The 21,027-nt window shown below is 42.7% G+C and overlaps 2 protein-coding genes and 1 pseudogene across 2 annotated transcripts; all 3 read right to left on the reverse strand.

The window, feature by feature from the left end:
- Window positions 1–8,054: 8,054 nt before the first annotated feature.
- On the reverse strand, window positions 8,055–9,196 carry LOC147459021 (uncharacterized). The gene is made up of 4 exons (XM_086510405.1): window positions 9,102–9,196; window positions 8,895–8,954; window positions 8,663–8,751; window positions 8,055–8,547 (listed from the first exon to the last, which is right to left on the reverse strand). The coding sequence occupies exons 1-4, from the start codon at window positions 9,194–9,196 to the stop codon at window positions 8,225–8,227; spliced, it is 567 nt and encodes a 188-aa protein (XP_086366531.1). The 3' UTR covers window positions 8,055–8,224.
- A 1,032-nt stretch (window positions 9,197–10,228) lies between these two features.
- On the reverse strand, window positions 10,229–11,268 carry LOC147459022 (uncharacterized). The gene has a single exon (XM_086510404.1). The coding sequence runs from the start codon at window positions 10,618–10,620 to the stop codon at window positions 10,231–10,233; it is 390 nt and encodes a 129-aa protein (XP_086366530.1). The 5' UTR covers window positions 10,621–11,268; the 3' UTR covers window positions 10,229–10,230.
- Window positions 11,269–11,407: 139 nt separating this feature from the next.
- On the reverse strand, window positions 11,408–12,580 carry LOC147459023 (uncharacterized; annotated as a pseudogene).
- Window positions 12,581–21,027: the final 8,447 nt, after the last annotated feature.

A 21,027-nucleotide genomic window follows, 5' to 3' on the forward strand; every position in this document is an offset into this window, starting at 1 on the left:
GACAACCATCCCGGTTACACATAGATAGTGAAGCAGCTACACATAGATTTAGTGCTTACTAAAGACTGGAGTCAGAGACTATCTATTGCTACTCTTTTAGAGCAAAGAAAGCTTTGAGTGAAGTACAAGAGAGTATTTCGTTCTTTGATTTTCCCATGCTTGGAAAGGATTGTTCCACCACACACTTTGTTGTCATTTTTGTATTGTTAAGTTTGTTTATGTTTGTAGATTTATTTCAGTTTATAGGGGTAGGTTAGGTAACAAATTACACCATCATTTGGGGCTAAAAAGGTCGAGGAAACTGTCAAAAACCTTCTTTTGGTATTGAAGACCATAACTTTGAAAAGTTGAAAAATTGATGTTCAAAGCTTCAAAACTAACAAAACCTTCAAAAAGGGGATAGAAACACTTGCTAAAATAGACTGTGTAAAAAAATTTCAATCTGCTTGTCAAACATGGATTGAAATCCATGTACATTTTTGGAAAAAATTGCTAAATCTGTTTTCGTGATCACTGAAATCAAGAAATTCGGTTGAGCAGAGCAAAACCTTGGAAATTGAGAAAAGTAAGGAAAAACTGAACTTTTACTTGTCCAAATTCAAAAAGGGAAAAGAATTGGGATCAACTAGAAGCAAGGAACCAATAGAACCAAAAAACATGACCAGATGCCTCCCAACATGGATCACGATCCATCTTCTAGGTAGACATCTGATAGTGAAATTTGACCATTGCAGTTCTGATTACTAAGGGAACAACTTTTCCAAAAGGAGCCATAGACAAAAAGTGAAAAAACCTGATCAAAATACCAAAAAAGGAACTCTTTGCAAAAAACCGCAAAAGAGACACAAAATCTTGGTTTTGACTTAGAAAAAGATGATCAAATCCAAAAAAATCTAGGGAATAGCATCACAAACATGGATCGTGATCCATGTACCTTTTTGGAATTTTATGGCTGATATTGAGCAAGTAGAAAAGTGATATCATTTGAAGTACTTTCTCCCAAGGGACCCTTATCAACAAAGTTCAAAAAGAGGGCAAAAGGTTGTAGAAATTAGATCAAGTGGGAAACCACTGGAACAAACCCTAAAACTGACTTTTGGCTGACCTAAAATACTCCAAAACATTCAAAAACCATATAGCCAACATCAAAAGGCCAAGAACTAGCTGTGGGTCAAGTTTCAGTGCATTTTGACACTAAGAAACATGGATCACAATCCATGTTTCCCTGACACATTTTGATACCAAAATGGCACCATAGCTAGAGGGCATCCAAGAGAGTCTAGTGGTCCTTCTAAAATTGAAACTGGATGCAAAAAACCATCCCAAAAGCCCAAAACTCGTAGGAGCTCTCGCAAAGTGACAGAATTGACCTAGCTTCCAATCAAGATCATTTCTAAAAATTTTGATACCATCAGACTGTTAGAAAATAAGACGTAGCTAAATAGATTTTTGAGTAGATTACTTAATGGAGAGAGATAGATTTCACACACAAGAGATTATAGAGTAGAGAGAGAGAGTACACACGATAGATGTGGTTCACCCAGTGTGGGCTACGTCCACGGGAAAGTAGCCACTCAATGGCTTTAGCACTTATAAATAAGAAGTAGTTTACAAAGGGATTAAACCCTTGATAGAGCTCCCGCCTTGCTTCACTCTCACCACCTCACACTCACCTTGTTGCATCAACGTCACACACTATGAAATGTGTGTAGAAACGGCCTCCTTTTGTAGGCAAAAAGGGCTGCCCTCTCTTATGAGAGACAGCCATGTGTAGCCGCCCTTGTGCGAATAAGTCCAAATCGGACCCTCCAATCCGCCCATATGTGGCCGCCCTTGAGAAGACAAGTCCACTTTTGAATTCGGCCACCGACCACCGGCCATTGACTTCCGACCACCGGCCACCGGCCATTGACTTCCGACCATCGGCCATCGGCCATTGACTACCGGCCACCGGCCAACCGACCGGTTGTTTTTCGACCACTTTCAGGTCGCCGTCCGGCCATAATATTCCGGCGAAAAGAAATATTCCGGCGAAAGTTGCCCCTAATTCTTGACCGTGAAAATTTTGGTTTCCGTTGAGTGATTTTCCTTCACGCACGATGGCTTCTCCTCATAATGGGGGCCTTACAAATGTGCCCTTTTACCACAGAAAATTATAAGGGTAAATCAGGCTCCATACTTAACACAAACCTTCTAATCATGCTGAACATGATGGTATCAAGAAAAGTCCATTTGGCTTCCAAACATGGATCGCGATCCATATTACTCTGAGTCAGAATAGAAGAAGAATTTCACCGCCCAAAGAGGTAGTCCACAGTACCCTGGTGGTTCTTTTAAAATTGAAATTTGACCTAAATTTTTGATGTTGTGTGAGGAATCATGTGCGTTTGAAAAACCTAGCTAAATTTTTTCGATTAAAAGCTAGAACTAGCAAGAAAGTCTATAAGCTCACAGCTATCAAGCAATTTTTGACAGATTGTAGGTACTAGAGGATACCACCCAGCAAGTAAGATCAAACGGGGGATAGCCCCACCAATGAGATAGAGCACCTTAATACAGACAACACATATGTGGGGCTATTTAAGTTTAATAATGGAGAACAAACACTCTATTATAGATGTGACGAACCCCATATCAAGGAACTGACTCACCATAAAAACCTGTATGTTTTCACGTAGACAGAAGGGAGAAGTATTCATGTGGTCATAATAGACAAGTATGGCCAAAAGTAATCTCCAATGGATCGTAAGGAATTAGAGAGATATACACATTTTGGGGGACCTCTCCACCAATACTATGTAAATTCGGAAGAGGTAAAAACCACGACTACCCACACAAGACCTGAGACTGTACATGTGAGCCCAGTGAAAACCAAGGTGGAGGAGTCTTTTAGACATGAACGAGTCCCAAATACAGGCCCTTTAGGATCAACGGTGTCTAGGGCTTCCATGAACACACATAAGGTCAATACTGTTCCTGATATCACTTACACCACTAGAATCCCTCCGACTATTACACGAGATCGACTTGACGAATGTATAGCGTATAGGATACCGCTGGTAGTACCAAGAGGATATTATAAACCTAGAGAAGCCACACCAGGAGGACCAGGTGTCGTAAGAATGGTTGCAGAGTCCAGACAAATGCGACCATCTGAAGTGGAAAAATGCATACCCAAAAATTATAGTGGATGAGGAGATCCGCATGCCCATGTTTTGATCTTCAAACAAGTGTTGAGAGCGAAACAGGTAACTAATTTTCATACTCAATATGAAGGTTTTGGGTTGACGTAAGAAGGGACTGCTTTGACTTGGTTCCAACTATTAAACAACTTGGAATTCCCAAGTATTGCGCAAATTCTCTGAGAGTTCGCTGAGGTATTCACAAAGAAGGGAATCAAGCATAACAATGTCTCCGAGATCTATGCATTTAGGCAAAAGGAGAAGAAAAGATGAAAGAAGTATATAGAAAGATTCCTTGCTTGAGAACTACCTCAAGATATAGAATATATAGAAAGATTCCCTGTTTGAGAACTACCTCAAGATGAGAGACTGTCAGTCATTTTCATAGAAGGATTGTGAAATGACACGCTCAAAAAGGACTTGCACTTGAAGGCATGTGTAGCTTTTGAGCAAGTCACAAAAGAGGCATTGTATTTGGTAGATAATTTCAAGGCATATGGGGAGGTGAGTGTAGACACAAACAAGAGCCCAAGCACATGAGGCAACAAGGAACGTCCCAGCCAGCCAAACTGAGATAGAAAATTTGTCTGTCCAAACCCCTAGGAAATCTTGGAAGGCAAAACAAGACAAAATGAAAGCCAAAAGCAAAAAAGAAAAATCGGCATTAGAAACCAAATTACTGCAACAAACGGAAAACAACTGCAAAGGGAAAGAGACCTTAAGGGAAACAACGAGGTAAAAAACCATCGGTTATACCATCGGGAGGATCTGTCTTGGTAGACAAGGTTTTTGAACCTTTGGACGCAATTTTGAAAGCTTACGATGCAAGGTTAAAGCCTAACCAAACCCAAGAGGACAGGTGGTTAATGTACCCTCATCCAAGCTATGAGAAAGAGAGGCTAAAGATGTGCAAGGACCTCATCCAAGCTCCTCAAGCACTTGTGGAACCATCAGTTCCTACTGCTCCAAAAACTTAGGTGTTAATTCAAGAAAAAATTCAAGAGTTAGAGGGGTGGAGAATTGAAAAGGAAGTCTGACCAAGCAGATTTTATAAACAAAACACCATTGGATACAAGGGTGGCAGCCAATACGACAGATGGAATGTATTCTCAAGCACCACTGCCAATTCCGGAGGTAAAAGAACAATGGCCTCAGGAGCTATGGGAACATATCAGGAATAGAAAATATGGAAGTGCTACACTTATGTAAGCTCCCATCACAGAGATCCACTTGGAGAATGAGCTCTACCCAAATGACATCAAATCGATGCAAGTACAACGATATCGAAAGACAGTAAACCGCAGTCATTAAAGACTTTACCTTCATTTATTGGTAACCATGAAATCGGATCGGAGGTGAAGAAAGTACCATCTCAATGGAAGGCCAATACTAAGATGATGGATACCAAAACTCTTCATGAGTTGATGTCATCCTCTATCCGTTGTACACTAACTCTATCAGTGTTACTGCAAATCAGACCGCAACTTTGGGAGGAGGTTGAAAAAATAGGGAAAAATAGAGATGATAATTCCGCAACCCAATGCTTCTCTAAACACACTGAAGACACAACCCTCGAAACCAACTAAACATGAGCCAGTACTAGTGAACAAGGTAGGGGATTATTGTGAAAGTGAAGAAGGAAATACTACCCTGCTGATACAGTACAAAGAGGTTAAGTCAATAGCAATATTGGATAGTGGGGCTGGAATAGCCATAGCTACCAAAGCAATGTGGGAAAAATGGGGGAAACCTACTCTCCGAAAGACTAGAATGAAACTTCAATTAGCATATGGGTATCTGGAAAGACCAATTGGCATCTTGAAGTAGATTGTGGTAACCTCTTACGTAATTGCATATAAACACACATTCTCTATTAGATAATTTCAATGAGAGCAGCAATTTCAACATCATATTGGGCAGACCATTCATGCATCACCTCAAAATGGTGCAAGATTGGGGTTACGACTATATCTATCTAAGGAACAAGGATGTCACTACAAAAATTAGTGTCACAGATCATAGCTATACGATTGTAGAACAAACCCCAGGAGAAGACTTGAACTCCACAACTGACCAAGAAGGGGGAATACCGGCTTGGCTACAGAACAAAGCTCACGAGTGGATAGGAGAAGCTTCCAAAGGTGGAAGTTTAAAAAGGGCAAATTTCATTCTTAATCGGACTACACAAGACGAGTCATATATACTAGAGCCTTTTCCAGAAGACATATTTGAGCCTTTTGAATGGCAACAGGTACTAGCCACTCTTGATGTTTGTGTAAATGAGGTGACCCTCACCAAATTATGTGATGAGGAAGGATATGAAATCATTCCATTCCAGATGTTGGGTGTCAGTCTAGATCAGAAATTAGAATGGGAAGTCCCTGATGAGGAGGGGGTTGCCGAGTGTCGATGCATAGTAGAAGAAATCTCAGTAAGAGACCTTGACCAAACAGACGAAGATAATTTCTAGGACTCAACTGATAAGCTGCTAGAGGATAACGCACATGAGGAGCTATCTAGTAGCTCAAGTCAGAACATCAAACAGAAGGATCGATGGGTGATCTACTATGATTTTCCGAACCAAAATCCTTGAAGACAACGCAGATATTGAGATAAATACGGAAATAACAAAAAAAAAACCAAGAAAGACTCAGTACCTCTGTTAACCGACAAAATGCAGTACTTAAGGTTAGTAGAAGCATTTGATTTCCTCAAAGACGGGATATCAAAGAGGTACATGAAACTTGACTCAACCAAAACCAAAACAAAAAAGAACACACAAAAACCAAAAAAAGAGAGCAATTTCGAGAAATCGACGAAGTTGTCCAAAATGGAGCGCAAAATCAAATACAATGAACTGAAACGAGCCTTGAAAGAAGTTTGGACAACAGAAATGGAAATTTATGAGGAATCAAACGATGATAAATTTGATGCACCTTCCCACTATAAGAAGTATACTATTCAAGATAGGAAAATTGTGGTGCAGAAACCCAAATGAGATCCCAAAGAACCAGGAACTTCATATGATGGGCTTGAAAAAGCCAAATGCATTAACTTAGCAGAACGAGGCAAGGAGCCTAAACTGGCATACATCACCACAGACCTCACTGACAAAGAAGAGAGACTTCTAGTCGATACGCTGAGACAATACAAAGATGTCTTTGCATGCTCATACATAGATCTAAAGGGGATAGATCCTGAGATCTGTCAGCACACGATACCCCTTAAGAGTGATGCCAGGCCACGCAGATAATGTCCTTACACATATAATGAGACTTTTGCCAAGAAAATTGAGAAAGAGAAAGACAAACTGAAGGATGCCGAGTTTATCTACAAGATTGAACACACGGATTGGGTGTCCCCTATTGTGGTAGTACCGAAAAAGAATGGCAAAGTGCATGTCTTTGTAAACGTCAAACAGGTAAATATAGCCACCATCAGGTATAACTATCCACTACCAATAACGGATCATGTTATTGAGAGGGTAGCAGAGAAAGAGGCCTATAGTTTTCTGAATGGGTTCTTAGGCTACAATCAATTGACAATTAAAGCAGAAGATCATCATAAGACAGGTTTTGCAACAGAGTGGGGTATATATGCCTACAGGGTAATGCCTTTCGGCTTGACCAATGCCCGTGCTACATTCCAAAGACTAATGAGTCATGCATCCAAGGAATATCTTAGACAATTTCTAGAGATATACATGAATGATCTCTATGTTCATTCTCGTCAAAGAAATGACGACATAACTCATCTAGAAAAAGTCTTTGAAAAGTGCAGAATGTATCGTATTTGCTTAAACCCTAAAAAATATGTCTTCATGGTAAGACAAGGTAGAATTTTGGGCTACATTCCTCTACTCATAATCAAGTCATTACAAATAGAAATACAACCATCAATTTTAAGTCAAACATGCAATCTCCAGCTTTGTGGACGATTGTACAAACATGGTAAGGATGGGATATTGAGACTATGTGTACAGCTCGAAGACTCGACCTACTACCTCAAACGATCTCATATACAAAATACGGGATTTCACAATGGAGAAACGCAGACAGGCCAACGGCTAAAGAGACTATGAGTCTACTAGACAAACATGGCACACATTGTCCATACATATGTAAAATCGTGTGATAACTGTACAAAACAACCTCCAGTGGAACATGCCACCCTGTTTCGAGTAGTACAAGCACCCAAATGGAGTACTCACATAGCTGAGTACTTAAAAAACAAGACCTTCCTAGAGGGATGGGGCAAGGCAAGAATTAAACCTGTAGAAAAAGAGGCCAAACACTATCAGCTCATTGCAAACCAACTGTATAGGCGGGGAAAGGACAAATAACTACGGCTGTGTGCTACAGAAATAAAATATTACGCTATCTTAGAACATGCACACTCAGGACAACCAAAAGGACATTTCTCTATTGATAAAACGGCAAAGCTCGTGCTACACTCAGGTATATAGTGGCCAACCCTGTTTATGGATGCAGAGACCTATGTCAAATGATGTGATGAATGTCAACACACAAAACCATCCCTGCGGAGAGATGCCCTAAGGCCAATGATGGGAGTACGTTGGGATGGGGGAAATGGGAACACACCCGATACATAAGCTAACTACCTCTCTATAGCCCAACCGCTATCTAGCACCCCAAGCCACTCAAAAACATACATGCACGCACATTTTCTGCCAATCTCCAATGCACCGACTCGCTTATGACCGACACCAGATATTTCCAATCACATTCATCAACTTTGCAATACACAATAAGCTCGCCCAGCCTCTCTCTGTGCACACACACACACACACAAAAGGCCCGGAGCCACGGCTACCACGGACAAGAAGCACAAGACGAGATAAAGAAGAAGGTGGCAGCGAAACACCAGATAATTCAATCAAACTGTAAACTCAGCTATGCATAGTAAACAAACAAAACTCTAACACAATCTTGATCACTGTCGATTTCGTGCATTGGTACGATTGGATACCCTACCTCGGCTGCTGGTAACCCTTGGCGGCCCCTCAACACCTCCTCCTCAGCTTATCTTGCACTGCCATGCAGCCGACCCCGGCCTCTCGGCCTCCAACCTGCAAACAACACCTCTCTTTGACTGGCGGCCCTTTCATGCAACCTCCACGCTGGCCTCTCCTTCAGTCGACCTGGTCGCCTTGACCTGCTTGTTCTCCGCTCTTGGCGACCCCTGTCGGCCCTCCTGTGACCCTCCTCCTCTGATGGTGTCATCACCACACAACCGGTTTCTCCCCTGCACAACAGCGCCACCCTTTGACTGCCGACCCTTTCAGCACTCCCGACCATGCCATCCCCTGAATAGCCTTGTATGGCCAGCCCCCTGGCGGCCTTCCCTGCAACGACACTCAGTTCTTGGCCTCCCCTCCTCAGCAGGGCGGCCCTCTTTACTGCACCTTAACCATCTTGCCACCTCTCTTTGACTTGGCGGCCCCCTATGGCTTCCCCTACCCACTGCAGACCTCTCCTCATGCAAACCATACAGGTGGCGGCCCTTCTCTTCTGACTGCAGCTCGCCATCCCTTGGCTCCTCTCCACTCCTGCATGGCCCAAGCGGCCCTCTCTCCTCATGCAGCGCGACTCCACGAGCCACCCTTTTCTGTCCAACTACTCGTCCACTGCAGCTTGCTTTGCTTTTTTTAAAATATTTTAAGCATGGAATTACTTCAAGCTTTTTACTTACTTAGTATGCCGTTCCCACTCGGCGCCGACCGCAATCCCAAGCTCTGCCAAATGGGTGGACCTGGTAGCCGAGCCCAAATACTTCCATCTTCAAGTAGCTCCCGGCCTTCTCTTTCGAGACACACTTCAATTGTTTTGTAACTTGCCGATAGTGGAGGTCACCCCGATTGTGGATCCCTCCGAACTTGCCGTAATTATGACAAAAAACCTCACTTCGATCTTCAGTCCTTGAAACAGTCTTCCAAAAGAACCCCATGACCAAATAATGGGACCATAGAGTAACTTCCCTGCATCAACCAGCATTTTACTTATGAGAGATTAAAAACCGATGCCTGACCTGCTAATTGCCACATCTGGCATACACATCTTTGTGGGACCTATTCCCGGTTGCACCTGGAACTTGTCCAAGCCTTCTGTTATCACACTATCTGTTGCTCTTTACCTGTTGTTGCTGACGCTTTTCTTGGGCCGACCAAATTTGGCTGCACCATCATTGCCCAACCCCTTTTTGAGCATTTATGCTCAACCATAGCATTATTTTGGTAATATATCAGTGCAAAAGAAGAAAACTGATAGATACTATGTACAAGTAGCATTCGATAGATAGAGAGAGATATTCATCTATTGTAGAGCCTGGCTGGGTCAAATGGAAAGCCATAGACTCTCCCAAGCATAGTGTAAACTCCACCTGGATCAAACACATGGCATTGGTCATCGTCATCCGTCTGTAACACAAATATGCACCACCCCGGCTTAACCTTGTAAGTCATCCATGTATATGGCTCTTGACAGCATAGCCCTTCAAAATTACAAGCATGAGCCATCTCCATGCCCAACACACGCCTGCACATCCTGGAAAGCTTTTTCATCACATGTCTCCCCGCCAACGGCTAGAGAGCTCTCTACAACATCATTGTCTTTGAAAAACACAACCTGCCGCATCCGATCATCCAAAGCAACACTGGCAAAACCTCATATGTAGGCTCTCTAAGTGGTAATGGAAAAGGCGGCAAGCCTTGCATACCCTGTATCCTCGCCATAGCTTTAGCAACCAAAACCTGCGATCGTCATCAACATCGACCACCGGCTCATCGAATCCCTATTCATCTTCATCAAGACATTCCTCTTCAGTCATCATGGTTTGACTGTCACAAGGAACGAGAGAGGTTGCCCAACCCCTGGTCTTTGCAAACTGGCTCTTCACCTGCTACCTGTTGTTCTTTGACCAAATTATCGACATACATAACATCATAGGTCTCATACCTTGAGAAAGCAGACTCCGTTTCCCATGTGCTGTCCGTAACCAAGGCACTGCTATAGCTCGAACACAGCTCTGCTTAATTCTCCACAAAACTCACCGACTTTGGTACTTCAGCTATCTTCTCCACTGCTTGCTTTTCGGAAGTCACATGGTCAAGCACATCAGGCGGTACTTGGTAGACTCCTCTCTGCAGCTGTTGAGGCCTCATAGGCCCACACGGTATCGTCTCTACTCTGTCATCACCCCTATTCGCTGCTACCACATGTGCATCAACAAAGGGTCGGACTACCTGAAGCTCTTTCCTAGCAATTGGCCTTGGCACCAATGGACCCACCAGAACCTGCTTTGCCTGCTCGTTATTTAAAATCTTCTTAGTCCTGCTTTGCGCATAGGCTACTGCTTCCTCGTACGTGCACGGCCCATCTAACTCGACTTTATCCCGCACTTTGACATGCAAGCAGTCCATAAACTTGGTTCACTTCAAAAAATCAGCATTCTCTAGAGCAGTTACCTTGACTACCTTGCTCCATATGGCCTCGAACTCCCACACGAAGGCTCGGAAATCACCAGCAAGGCTTTGCTTTAGGTCGTCCATCATCTGCGTCACTTCACTCCACTGCGGGTTGACCACATATCGGCTTCAAAATGCCGCTTCCAATGTACCCCAATCCAGCTTTTCTTCAGTCTGCAAGCTCTCATACCATACCTTTGCTTTGGCACGAATCAGCAGCGGGAAAGCTTGGGCCACTCCCTCTTCTCTCGACAGGCAGCTCTCCAGCAGAAAAAGACCGTAGTCTTGTAGCCAAACCTCAGCATCTTCAGCACCTGTAAAAGTTGGAAAACCCGACAACATCTTGATTAGCAAGACTTGTTCTTTGAAACTGGTATCACCGCAACACCGTCTTCGACTTCACCAAGGAGAAATCAGTAGCTCCTCAGTGGGGGCACCACTGATGGGATGGGGGAAATGGGAACACACCCGATACATAAGCTAACTACCTCTCTATAGCCCGGCCGGTATCTAGCACCCCAAGCCACTCAGAAACATACATGCACGCACATTTTCTGCCAATCTCCAATGCACCAACTCGCTTATGACTGACACCAGCTATTTCCAATCACATTCATCAACTTTGCAATACACAATAAGCTCGCCCAACCTCTCTCTTCCTCTCTCTGTGCACACACACACACAAAAGGCCCGGAGCCACGGCTACCACGGGCAAGAAGAACAAGACGAGACAAACAAGAAGGTGGCAGCGAAACACCAGATAATTCAATCAAACTGTAAACTCAGTTATGCATAGTAAACAAACAAAACTCTAACACAATCTTGATCACTGTCGATTTCATGCATTGGTACGACTGGATACCCTTCCTCGGCTGCTGGTAACCCTTGGCGGCCCCTCAACACCTCCTCTTCAGCTTATCTTGCACTGCCATGCAGCCGACCCCAACCTATAGCCGGCCTCTTGGCCTCCAACCTACAAACAGCACCTCCCTTTGACTGGCGTCCCTTTCATGCAACCTCCACACTGGCCTCGCCTTCAGTCGACCTGGTGGCCTTGACCTGCTTGTTCTCCGCTCTTGGCGATCTCTGTCGGCCCTCCTGTGACCCTCCTCCTCTGATGGTGTCATCACCACACAGCCCCTGGCGGTTTATCCCCCGCACAGCAGCGCCACCCTTTGACTGCCGACCCTTTCAGCACTCCCGACCATGCCATCCCCTGAATACCCTTGTATGGCCAGCCCCCTGGCGGCCTTCCCTGCAACGACACTCAGTTCTTGGCCTCCCCTCCTCAGAAGGGCGGCCCTCTTTACTGCACCTCAACCATCTTGCCACCTCTCTTTGACTTGGCGGCCCCCTATGGCTTCCCCTACCCACTGCAGACCTCTCCTCATGCAAACCATACAGGTGGCGGCCCTTTTCTCTTCTGACTGCAGCTCGCCATCCCTTGGCTCCTCTCCACTCCTGCATGGCCCAAGCGGCCCTCTCTCCTCATGCAGCGCGACTCCACGAGCCACCCTTTTCTGTCTAACTGCTCATCCACTGCAGCTTGCTTTGTTTTTTTTTTATATTTTAGGCATGGAAATACTTCAAAATTTTTACTTACTTAGCATGCCGTTCCCACCCGGCACCGACCGTAATCCCAAGCTCTGCCAAATGGGTGGACCTGGTAGCCGAGCCCAAATACTTCCATCTTCAAGTAGCCCCGGCCTTCTCTTTCGAGTCACACTTCAATTGTTTTGTAACTTGCCGATAGTGGAGGTCACCCCGATTGTGGATCCCTCCGAACTTGCCATAATTATGACAAAAAACCTCACTTCGATCTTCAGTCCTTGAAACGGTCTTCCAAAAGTACCCCATGACCAAATAATGGGACCATAGAGTTTCCATAGAGTAAATTCCCTGCATCGACGAGCATTTTACTTATGAGAGATTAAAAACCGATGCTTGACCTACTAATTGCCACATCTGGCATACACATCTTTGTGGGACCTATTCCCGGTTGCACCTGGAACTTGTCCAAGCCTTCTGTTATCACAGTATCTGTTGCCCTTTACCTGTGCTGACGCTTTCCTTGGGCCGACCAAATCTGGCTGCACCAACGTGCTTTTGCCAAATGGGATATTGACTTCATTGGTCCCATCATACCTCCGGGATACAGATCTCACGCAAAATACATCATCGTAGCAACAGACTACATGACAAAATGGACAGAAGCAAAGGTGACTCAAAAAAATGATGCACGAAGTACAGCTGAGTTCCTTTTTGAACACACCTTTATGAGATATGGTCTACCCATATAAATAACAAGCGATAGGGGAACACACTTTTTGAACGACGTCATTGAAAGCCTCCTTGACAAATTCATGGTGGCCCATCGCAAATCATCATGCAAGCTAATGGGAAAGCAGGGAGTACCAAAAGAAATTTATGCACTATACTCACCAAAATAGTCAGCGACTCGAGAAATGATTGGGATCAAAAGCTACACACAGCCTTATGGGATTATAGAGTAGCTTTTAAAACTTTCATCGTGACGACTCCTTTTAACCTGGTATTCGGGACTAATGCGATCCTACCATTGGAATTCTTAATTAAAACCATACGAGTGGCAACACAATTAGGATGGACGGGCCATGAGCTATCAGAGAGACTAGACACCCTGGAACAATTAGATGAAACCTAACTTAGAGCGATAGCTGGGATATATGCTATAAAAAAAACAAATGAAGGCTTTCCATGATCAACACGTGATTAGTAAGGAGTTCCAAACAGGGGATTACGTTTTAATATATACCCTCAAACAACACTCCAAAAAAGCTCAAAAAGCGAGGGATGGGGCCTTTTGTAATACATGATATATCACAAAGCGACACCATCATGCTTGCAACATTAGCAGGTGAGGAGATGCATAATTGGATAAGTAGCTACAGATTAAAGAAATATCTTCTTCCCTCTGACACTAGAAGAACTCAAAACAATACATGCAGTAGCTCAACGCAAAAGTCAAGCACATGACATTTGGGAACAGAGCAAGCAAACTTTCAGAGAAGAGCACATCAGAACGATGGTATCGATCCTACTGCAATAGCATCCATACAAACGGCAGCTACATGGTTAGGAGGAATGCATCTACACATTAATTTACATTTTGCTGATGGCACCACCGAGCGAGCATTAGTGGACACTAGGGCCAGAGCTAATGTTGTTAACTACTCCACTTTTAGAAAAATCACGCGGGAACCTCTAATGCCAAACACGATGGGGTTCAAAGTAGCAAACAAAGGCACAATGGACAGTTTGGGCCACATAAATTTACCAATCGCTATTGATTGGAATAGTTTATTTGCATCAGTGTCATCTGGTCGCCGATCAACATCTTAGCGAAGCAGTTATTCTGGGAGTGCCGTGGATGCGCACTTATCAAGCCGCGCCAAACTGGCAGGCCGACAATACCTTACAACTCAAACAAGAGGACCAATCTTTTGCCATGCCCTTTGTACAAACAGACCATGTATGTGAACCTCTACCATCGCCACATACACCAATTCAGCGATATTCCACAACCATGGTCAAGAAAATATGGGTTAAAAAATCTATCATGTAAACCAATCCTAAGAAATTATGGATACCAAAACGACGAAGCAATACAAGTCAGCCTACTTTGCCTCCACAGAAATTCGACCTTGCCAAATTGCCTACGGCTTTTGTCGGACAACCTAGGCCAATCCAACACCACCCTCGAGAACCAAAAAATGTCAAGTGGGTATGGAAACCAAAAAAAACTCGCTCATACAATGCCTCCTCTAGGGAATCCACAAGCAAACAAAGCTCTCAAGAAAAATAACTAGCACCATCACAACTTCTGCAGGTTACCGTCAAACACAGGGCGCGTCTTCTACAGTTACTATTGTTCGAACCAAGCATCTTCAATGTGACCTCGCCACCAGAATCCACTGAACATATTGTTTAGCACCCCTCTCTTGCACATCATTTTGTTTCCCCATGGATATCCTCCATCAACATCATAGAGCCACACTATATGGCTATACATAGACACGTGCTTTGTTCCCATGCACTATAACACATGTTCGTCTGGGATGACTCACTCTAGGAAGGGACAAAAATGCGGCAGGATTATCATCTGTATATATATTATTATAACCATATTATTTCTTTTATTTTTCTTTCCTTTCTTTTTCTTTAAAACAAGTTTTTCAGAGCTATAAACTCTTAACCAACATAATCATGAGCCATACCGACACCATCTACTAGGATAAGAATATGTATGTAGGTGAGGTTACACTAATTTTGGATAATTTTTGGCCAACTAATAATAATTGTAAGTAATTTTCTTTTATAAAAAAGCAGAAAACGACAGATAATCAACAAAAATTGATAAGTCAAGCCAAAAAAATTGGAATTGACTTTTGAAAGAAAATGCTAAAACTTCAAAGCAAGGACTTCAAACGTGGCAAATACGGAAAGATTCGGTACAAGATGGATTTTTAGCCAACTTCTAAAGGATCAAAACTGCATTTTGAATGCCATTTGTCAACTGAGCGTCAGAATGAAGAACGGTTCAAACCGTAGGTGCATGAACAACAACATATGATCAATGGAGGTAAGTATGAACGGGGCATCCCAAGTAGACTAGGAACATATAGTCAAATGGGGCAACATAAGCTCATTTGCATTCACACACACAGAGAGAGAGAGAGAGAGAGAGAGAGAGAGAGAGAGAGAGAGAGAGAGAGAGAGAGAGAGAGAGAGAGAGAGATCCACAGAAGCGTAGAGTTTCGAATTTGTTTCTACCTGTTGTGACCACCTCGGTAGATCTTACTACACCAGATTTGACAGGTATGATCATTAACCTTGCAAGAACATGTGTGTATGCCCCATACTCCATCAACATTGCCAAAACAACAGATCAGAGCAGTACAAAGTCATGAAATCGACAAACTAATACGGCCAATGGGGAGTTCCAAAACTCATCAAAAACCAAAAACCTTTCACCAGTAGACCCCAAATAGCTGACAGAATCATGAAGGACAAAAAAAGAAGCAAAAGGTGTTGGAACATGGATCACGATCCATGTGCCTCAAACCCTGAAATCAGCAAAATTTGTACAGAAGCACCCACAGGTGGTCAGAAACAAACTCCTATAGCTGGAATTTCCAAATGCATCCCAACATGGATCGCGATCCATTTTCTTTTTTGCCAAAATCAGGGTAGGAGTGGCTCACTAACTGGGGAATGCAAAAATATGACTAGTGCTAAAGATAATTGGTGGGATGCCAACAAAACTTATGAATAAGGGCTAAAAGCAAACTTCTTGAAAAGTTTTCAAATTACTGTTTAAGCTAGTCAGGAGACTTCACAATCTACTTGAAGACTATCAACAAGGAAATGTAGCTTAAGGATGTTTATAGGATCAAAACCAAGCAAAAAACTACTTGCAAAATGGTGAAATTTTCCAGAATCAATTTGTCTCCTCAAATGGATTCAAATTTTGATGGAACTTGACACGGAATCTAGCAAAGCTGTGAACTACAGGCCCAAACCATTGGGAATCAAGGCAATGACAGATATCAGGGAAACCATGTGTCTAAAAATGGTCCCAAGAAACAGATATAGTCAAGACGAAAAAAACATGGCCATAAACTAGAAAGTGGGGTAAAACTAAGGAAAAACATGTCTAAATTTGGAAAAAAAATCACCAGTGTGCTAGGAAGACCTATATGAACATATGTGCAAAGAAAATGTGTCAAAATTCCTCCCAACATGGATCGCGATTCATGTACCTTTTTGCCCAATCAAAGAAAACCCATGCCATCTGATCCTGTATGTTGAAGAAAGCCAAGCCATGAAGTTTCAAGCCATTTGAATTCCAAAATCCACTTCAAATGCCAAAATTCTCTAAGTCTGCAAAAGATTTTGAAAAATAGACCAAGTGTCAAACCATTGATCCAAATCCCCAAATTTTTGGACCAAGGCATCATCTAGATGAACCCTACCAGATGGTATCATCAGATTTTCAAACTGTTGCCCAACATGGATCCTGATCCATGTACCTCAAACCCTAAATTTAGAGAAAATTGCACAGTAGCATCTCCATATGCCTAGGAACAACCTCCCCTAGTTGGAATTTCAAAATTCCTCCCAACATGGATCGCGATCCATGTTCCTTTTTGCCATAAATCATCTGCTACACTATATCCTTGTGCCTATAGTAATCCTAGATGCACTAATGACATTTGGTCAAATTTGGGGTAGTTTTGACAAAGTTATGCTCATTTCTCATTTTATGATCAAATTTTCAACTTTCCAACAGTTTTGATCAATGGCTAAAACCTATTTTCAATGCTACAATTGACCACTGGATGCCTCAAAGGAAAGCACAAAGGGAGTGGAATGCTGCGTCTTATGAGATAAATGATATCTCCTCAAATGAAAAAGCTCATATCACAGAAAAGGTACTTGAAGAAGTACCGTCTAACATCTTCATCGGAAGGTTTCAAGCCACAAATGGAGAAATAGTAAAGGCCACCATATTCCCATGGGAAATATGAACATTGCACCAAAAGCCAGAAGTACAAGGAGGGGGCAGATGCCTACAGCTAGACTGCTTCCTACGATTACCTCACTGGGGAACGGGCTTTAGATGAGCTCATGAGCTCATAAGTTCAATTCAGTACAATGGGGAATCCACTCTGACTGACAAAGGTGGGGCAATAGTCAAGGTAAAGATCACATCAGAAATAATCAATGAAGCCCTCCACTTGCAGCAAGGGGCGCACAATCTATTGCAAAAGACAAAGGCAATAAATAGCAATAAAGCTTTCCTAAAGCAAAGAGGCCACAAGTTAACATATTAGGATTTGATATACTCAAAAATTGAATTGCCGTTGCACCTCATATCGCAGCCCTTCAAAGTGCAAAAGCCACCCAGATATACAGAACCGTTGTTGTACATGGTGGTAGTAATGGCAATGGGCCTAGCAGAGAGAAGAGCGGTCAGCTATGATTTTGGAAATTACCTCCTCGACAACGATATCGAAGCAAACCTAAAGGGGAGCCAAAAAAGCAAGGGCTACATGAATGCGGGACCAATGCTGATGTGGATTGCCTATCAGGCACTAGGGACGATTGAAGATCTACCACCTGCAGAAGTGCATATAGATTTGATTCACAGGTCTAAAAGAGCAGTAAGACATGTGGCCCGACCTTCCACCAGGCTGAAACCAAAAGCTAAGCAAATAAGGCAAAGTGCAACCATAAGAGATTTTGACAGCAAAAAGATAAAGTCGGATGCTCGGAGTATCTAGAAAGCCGGGTCCCAACAGAGAGACACTCCTTTGGAGTACCAGTCTTTAGAGGAGGAGGACGATAGCCAGTACTCTCTCGGATATACACGATTGAGGAAGAAAATTGCGCATGTGGCAGAAGCTATCCCAATTACTCGTGCCACGAGGACAATGGAAGAAGCGCAGGTGTTGAGGGAAAGGCTCCACCAACAAAAGCACGAAGAAAAAAGAACCCAAGGAACACAGGCTGATGATGAAAAAGAGAAAGAAGAAGAAGAAAAAATTCCACTGCTATGCAGGCAGACAATTGCTCTGGATAGGGTCAAGCAGCAAAAAAGACAAGAAGCTGAGGAAAAACGAGAGATTGCCAGTGCCATGTGGCAACGAATCCATAACAAGCTCAAGCAAAAGATGGAGCAAAGGGAGAAAGAAGAAGCAAAGAGACCATGCGTTGATGATCTCAAATCAACTGACGAATCTACTCGAAGTAAAAAAGAGGAAGTTAACGCACAAGAGGAGGAACAACAAGACACTCAGAATCAGCAAGGTCACGAGTTAGATTCTCCCAAGGACATTGGGGTCCAGAGACTGTAATAAAAGAAAAAGAAAAAGTTGAAGACCTGCCAGAGCAAGGAGCAGAGAAGAGGCAGTCGGAAAAAAACACAAATGAGGAAACAGAGGCAGCACAACCAAAGCCTACCAAAACTTTCGCAGCTATAGAAGATCTTTAATTGAAAGAAAAGATGATTGATGAGGTTGAAACATCTGATCAGGTCCAAAAAAGACAACACCGGCCAAGATCGCCTCGATCACAAGCTATAATAGAGGAAGGGGTGGAAATAATTGAGTCATTTGACATTGATGCTCACTTAGAGTAGATCAAGCTCCAGTTTCAATACCAAAGGGCTCTTTAAAACTTGTGGGGACTGGAATTGGACGATACTAAAAGAGACGGGTCTAAGGCACCTGAAGATGGCCTACAACTAAAGCAAATAATAGAGGCATTAGAGAAATCACTGCCCCAAGCCAAATCTGAGTTGCAAAGGGAACAAGAAAATGCAGCCTACTATTACACGGAGGTGCAATAGTTTAACGAGGAAAATCTGCACTACAAGTTCAGCAGCAACGCCTCCAGGAGGAACTAACCAAAGAAAGGGAACAGAATGAGAAGCTACAAGGATCATATGTTGTGGTTAGCAGGACTCTGACTCAGCTCCTTGCCATACAAGAGACCCCCACCTCCTCAACGGTGACTGCAAGATCAGCCTCCATGAACCAAGAGGTTAAAGATTTAAAAGAAGCCCTGGCTCGGGAAAAGTATGAAAGACAGATCATGACAGCAGGACATAGGACCCTACAATGAGCCAAAGATGAAGAAACTGAAAAATTACGGAAGCAGTTGGCTGAGGCATGAGGGGAGTTAGAGACTCTGAGGGCCAATCAGGCAAAGCATCAACAAACAGTCCCATTAGACTTTGAGCAAGAAGGAGGTTTTGAATATCCCACATTTGAGGCTCATCAAACAGCGGTTCCAACTACCAGCACTGGAAAAGCAATCAAGAATCAGTAGATCTAGCCACGACATCCACTTCGGATTCAGCCAAGGACGAAATTCAGCGCTAGATCTCAGAAATCAAGGATCCCTCTCACAAAGCATATCTGGAGTATGAACTAAAAGTGTTGGAATCGATTTCCCTCCTCATGATTACTCCAGAGAGGTGGTAAAGAACCTCGCGCATGAGATGATTTCCCTAGATGCGACAAGAGGCTATATTATGGCAGCAGAAAATGCTACCAAAACTTGAACCAAACAGCCGAGGGGATTACAGAGAGGTTTTTGTCATGGCAATTCACATTCAAACGATCATTGACAATCAACCCCTCTGGAAAAAGAAGTGGTTTGAGCAATGACCAACAGACAAAACCTATTACAGGAACGCTCCACAGCATCTCAGTATCGACCCAACTTACTATCCCATCAACAAACGTTGATCCTGGGACAGCTTTTACTCTTGGCAAACAAAAAGGCCGACGATGCTGAACTACCCAGTTATTGTAAGGTTTCCAGTTTTTGAAACCTTAGAAATTGTACAAAGCCTGATCAAATTAACTTGGTTGTTAAGAAAACACTGTAGAATGATCCAACTATGGCAAATAATGGTATTTTTGGAACCGTAACCAGAGCTTTACTATGGTTATAATTTTTCAAAACAGAATTCCCATAAAATCTGGAAAAGTTACAGGCTCTGAAAGGTTACACTATGAATTTAATTAGTTAAGTAAAATTGAATGGTTTCAGTAATTATTACTGCTAAAGACTTTTTATCCTAAGGTTCTAGAAATTGCACATATTTGCAAAATTAATCATTAAAAGTCAACAAACTAGCAGAAAATCGATTCTGTGTATCTGGGGGTTTGTGTGGGGTAATGATCTGGGGCTGTAGGATTGCTTGGGATGCAAGTTACTGCCATTTCCAACCTGTGAGTGCCCAAAAACCTATAAATATGACCCCTTGCTTCACAATTTCAGACAGACTCAGAGCCTTGGTACATTCTCTCTCATCTAGAGAGACCTCTACGCAATCACTAGAGAGCAAAGCTCTAGTTGGTTAATCAACGGTAATTAGCACTAACCTTTCTTAATTAGCAAAGCTAGGTTAACCTATTTACAAATTTCTTAATTAATTGAAGATTAAACCTATGTATACTCAAAAGTTCTCTCTTTATTCAAAATTCTCTGTTGATTATTGTGATTAAGCTTAGGGATACTAAGCTAATTAATTATTATATCATATTAGGGATGAAATTACTTATTTTAACCATAAATTAATGATAATTATACTAGTTAAGTTTATATTAGGATGAGATAATTATCAAAGCTATGTTAGACTGTCATTAGCTAAGAAAATTATCTTGTAATTTTTTGAGTAATTTTCATAATTAATTAAGCAGAATTACACTATTTTCAAGAGAAAAGTAAAGAGGGAAATGATCCAACTAATCCAAACCGCTTTGAGATAATTATCAAAGATAAATCACATCTTAGGAAACCCGTGAT

The sequence above is a fragment of the Adiantum capillus-veneris genome, chromosome 4, assembly GCF_014529385.1.
Source record: "Adiantum capillus-veneris isolate H3 chromosome 4, ASM1452938v2, whole genome shotgun sequence".
NCBI lineage: Eukaryota > Viridiplantae > Streptophyta > Polypodiopsida > Polypodiales > Pteridaceae > Adiantum > Adiantum capillus-veneris.

Coding starts and splice junctions, on each gene's coding strand:
- LOC147459022 (XM_086510404.1), bottom strand. CDS start 10,620: ATGGACTGCTTGCATGTCAAAGTGCGGGATAAAGTCGAGTTAGATGGG.
- LOC147459021 (XM_086510405.1), bottom strand. CDS start 9,196: ATGCTGGTTGATGCAGGGAAGTTACTCTATGGTCCCATTATTTGGTCA. Junction 8,955..9,101: donor GGACTGAAGATCGAAGTGAG/GTTTTTTGTCAT, acceptor CTCGGCTACCAG/GTCCACCCATTTGGCAGAGC. Junction 8,752..8,894: donor GAGTGGGAACGGCATACTAA/GTAAGTAAAAAG, acceptor TGGGCCATGCAG/GAGTGGAGAGGAGCCAAGGG.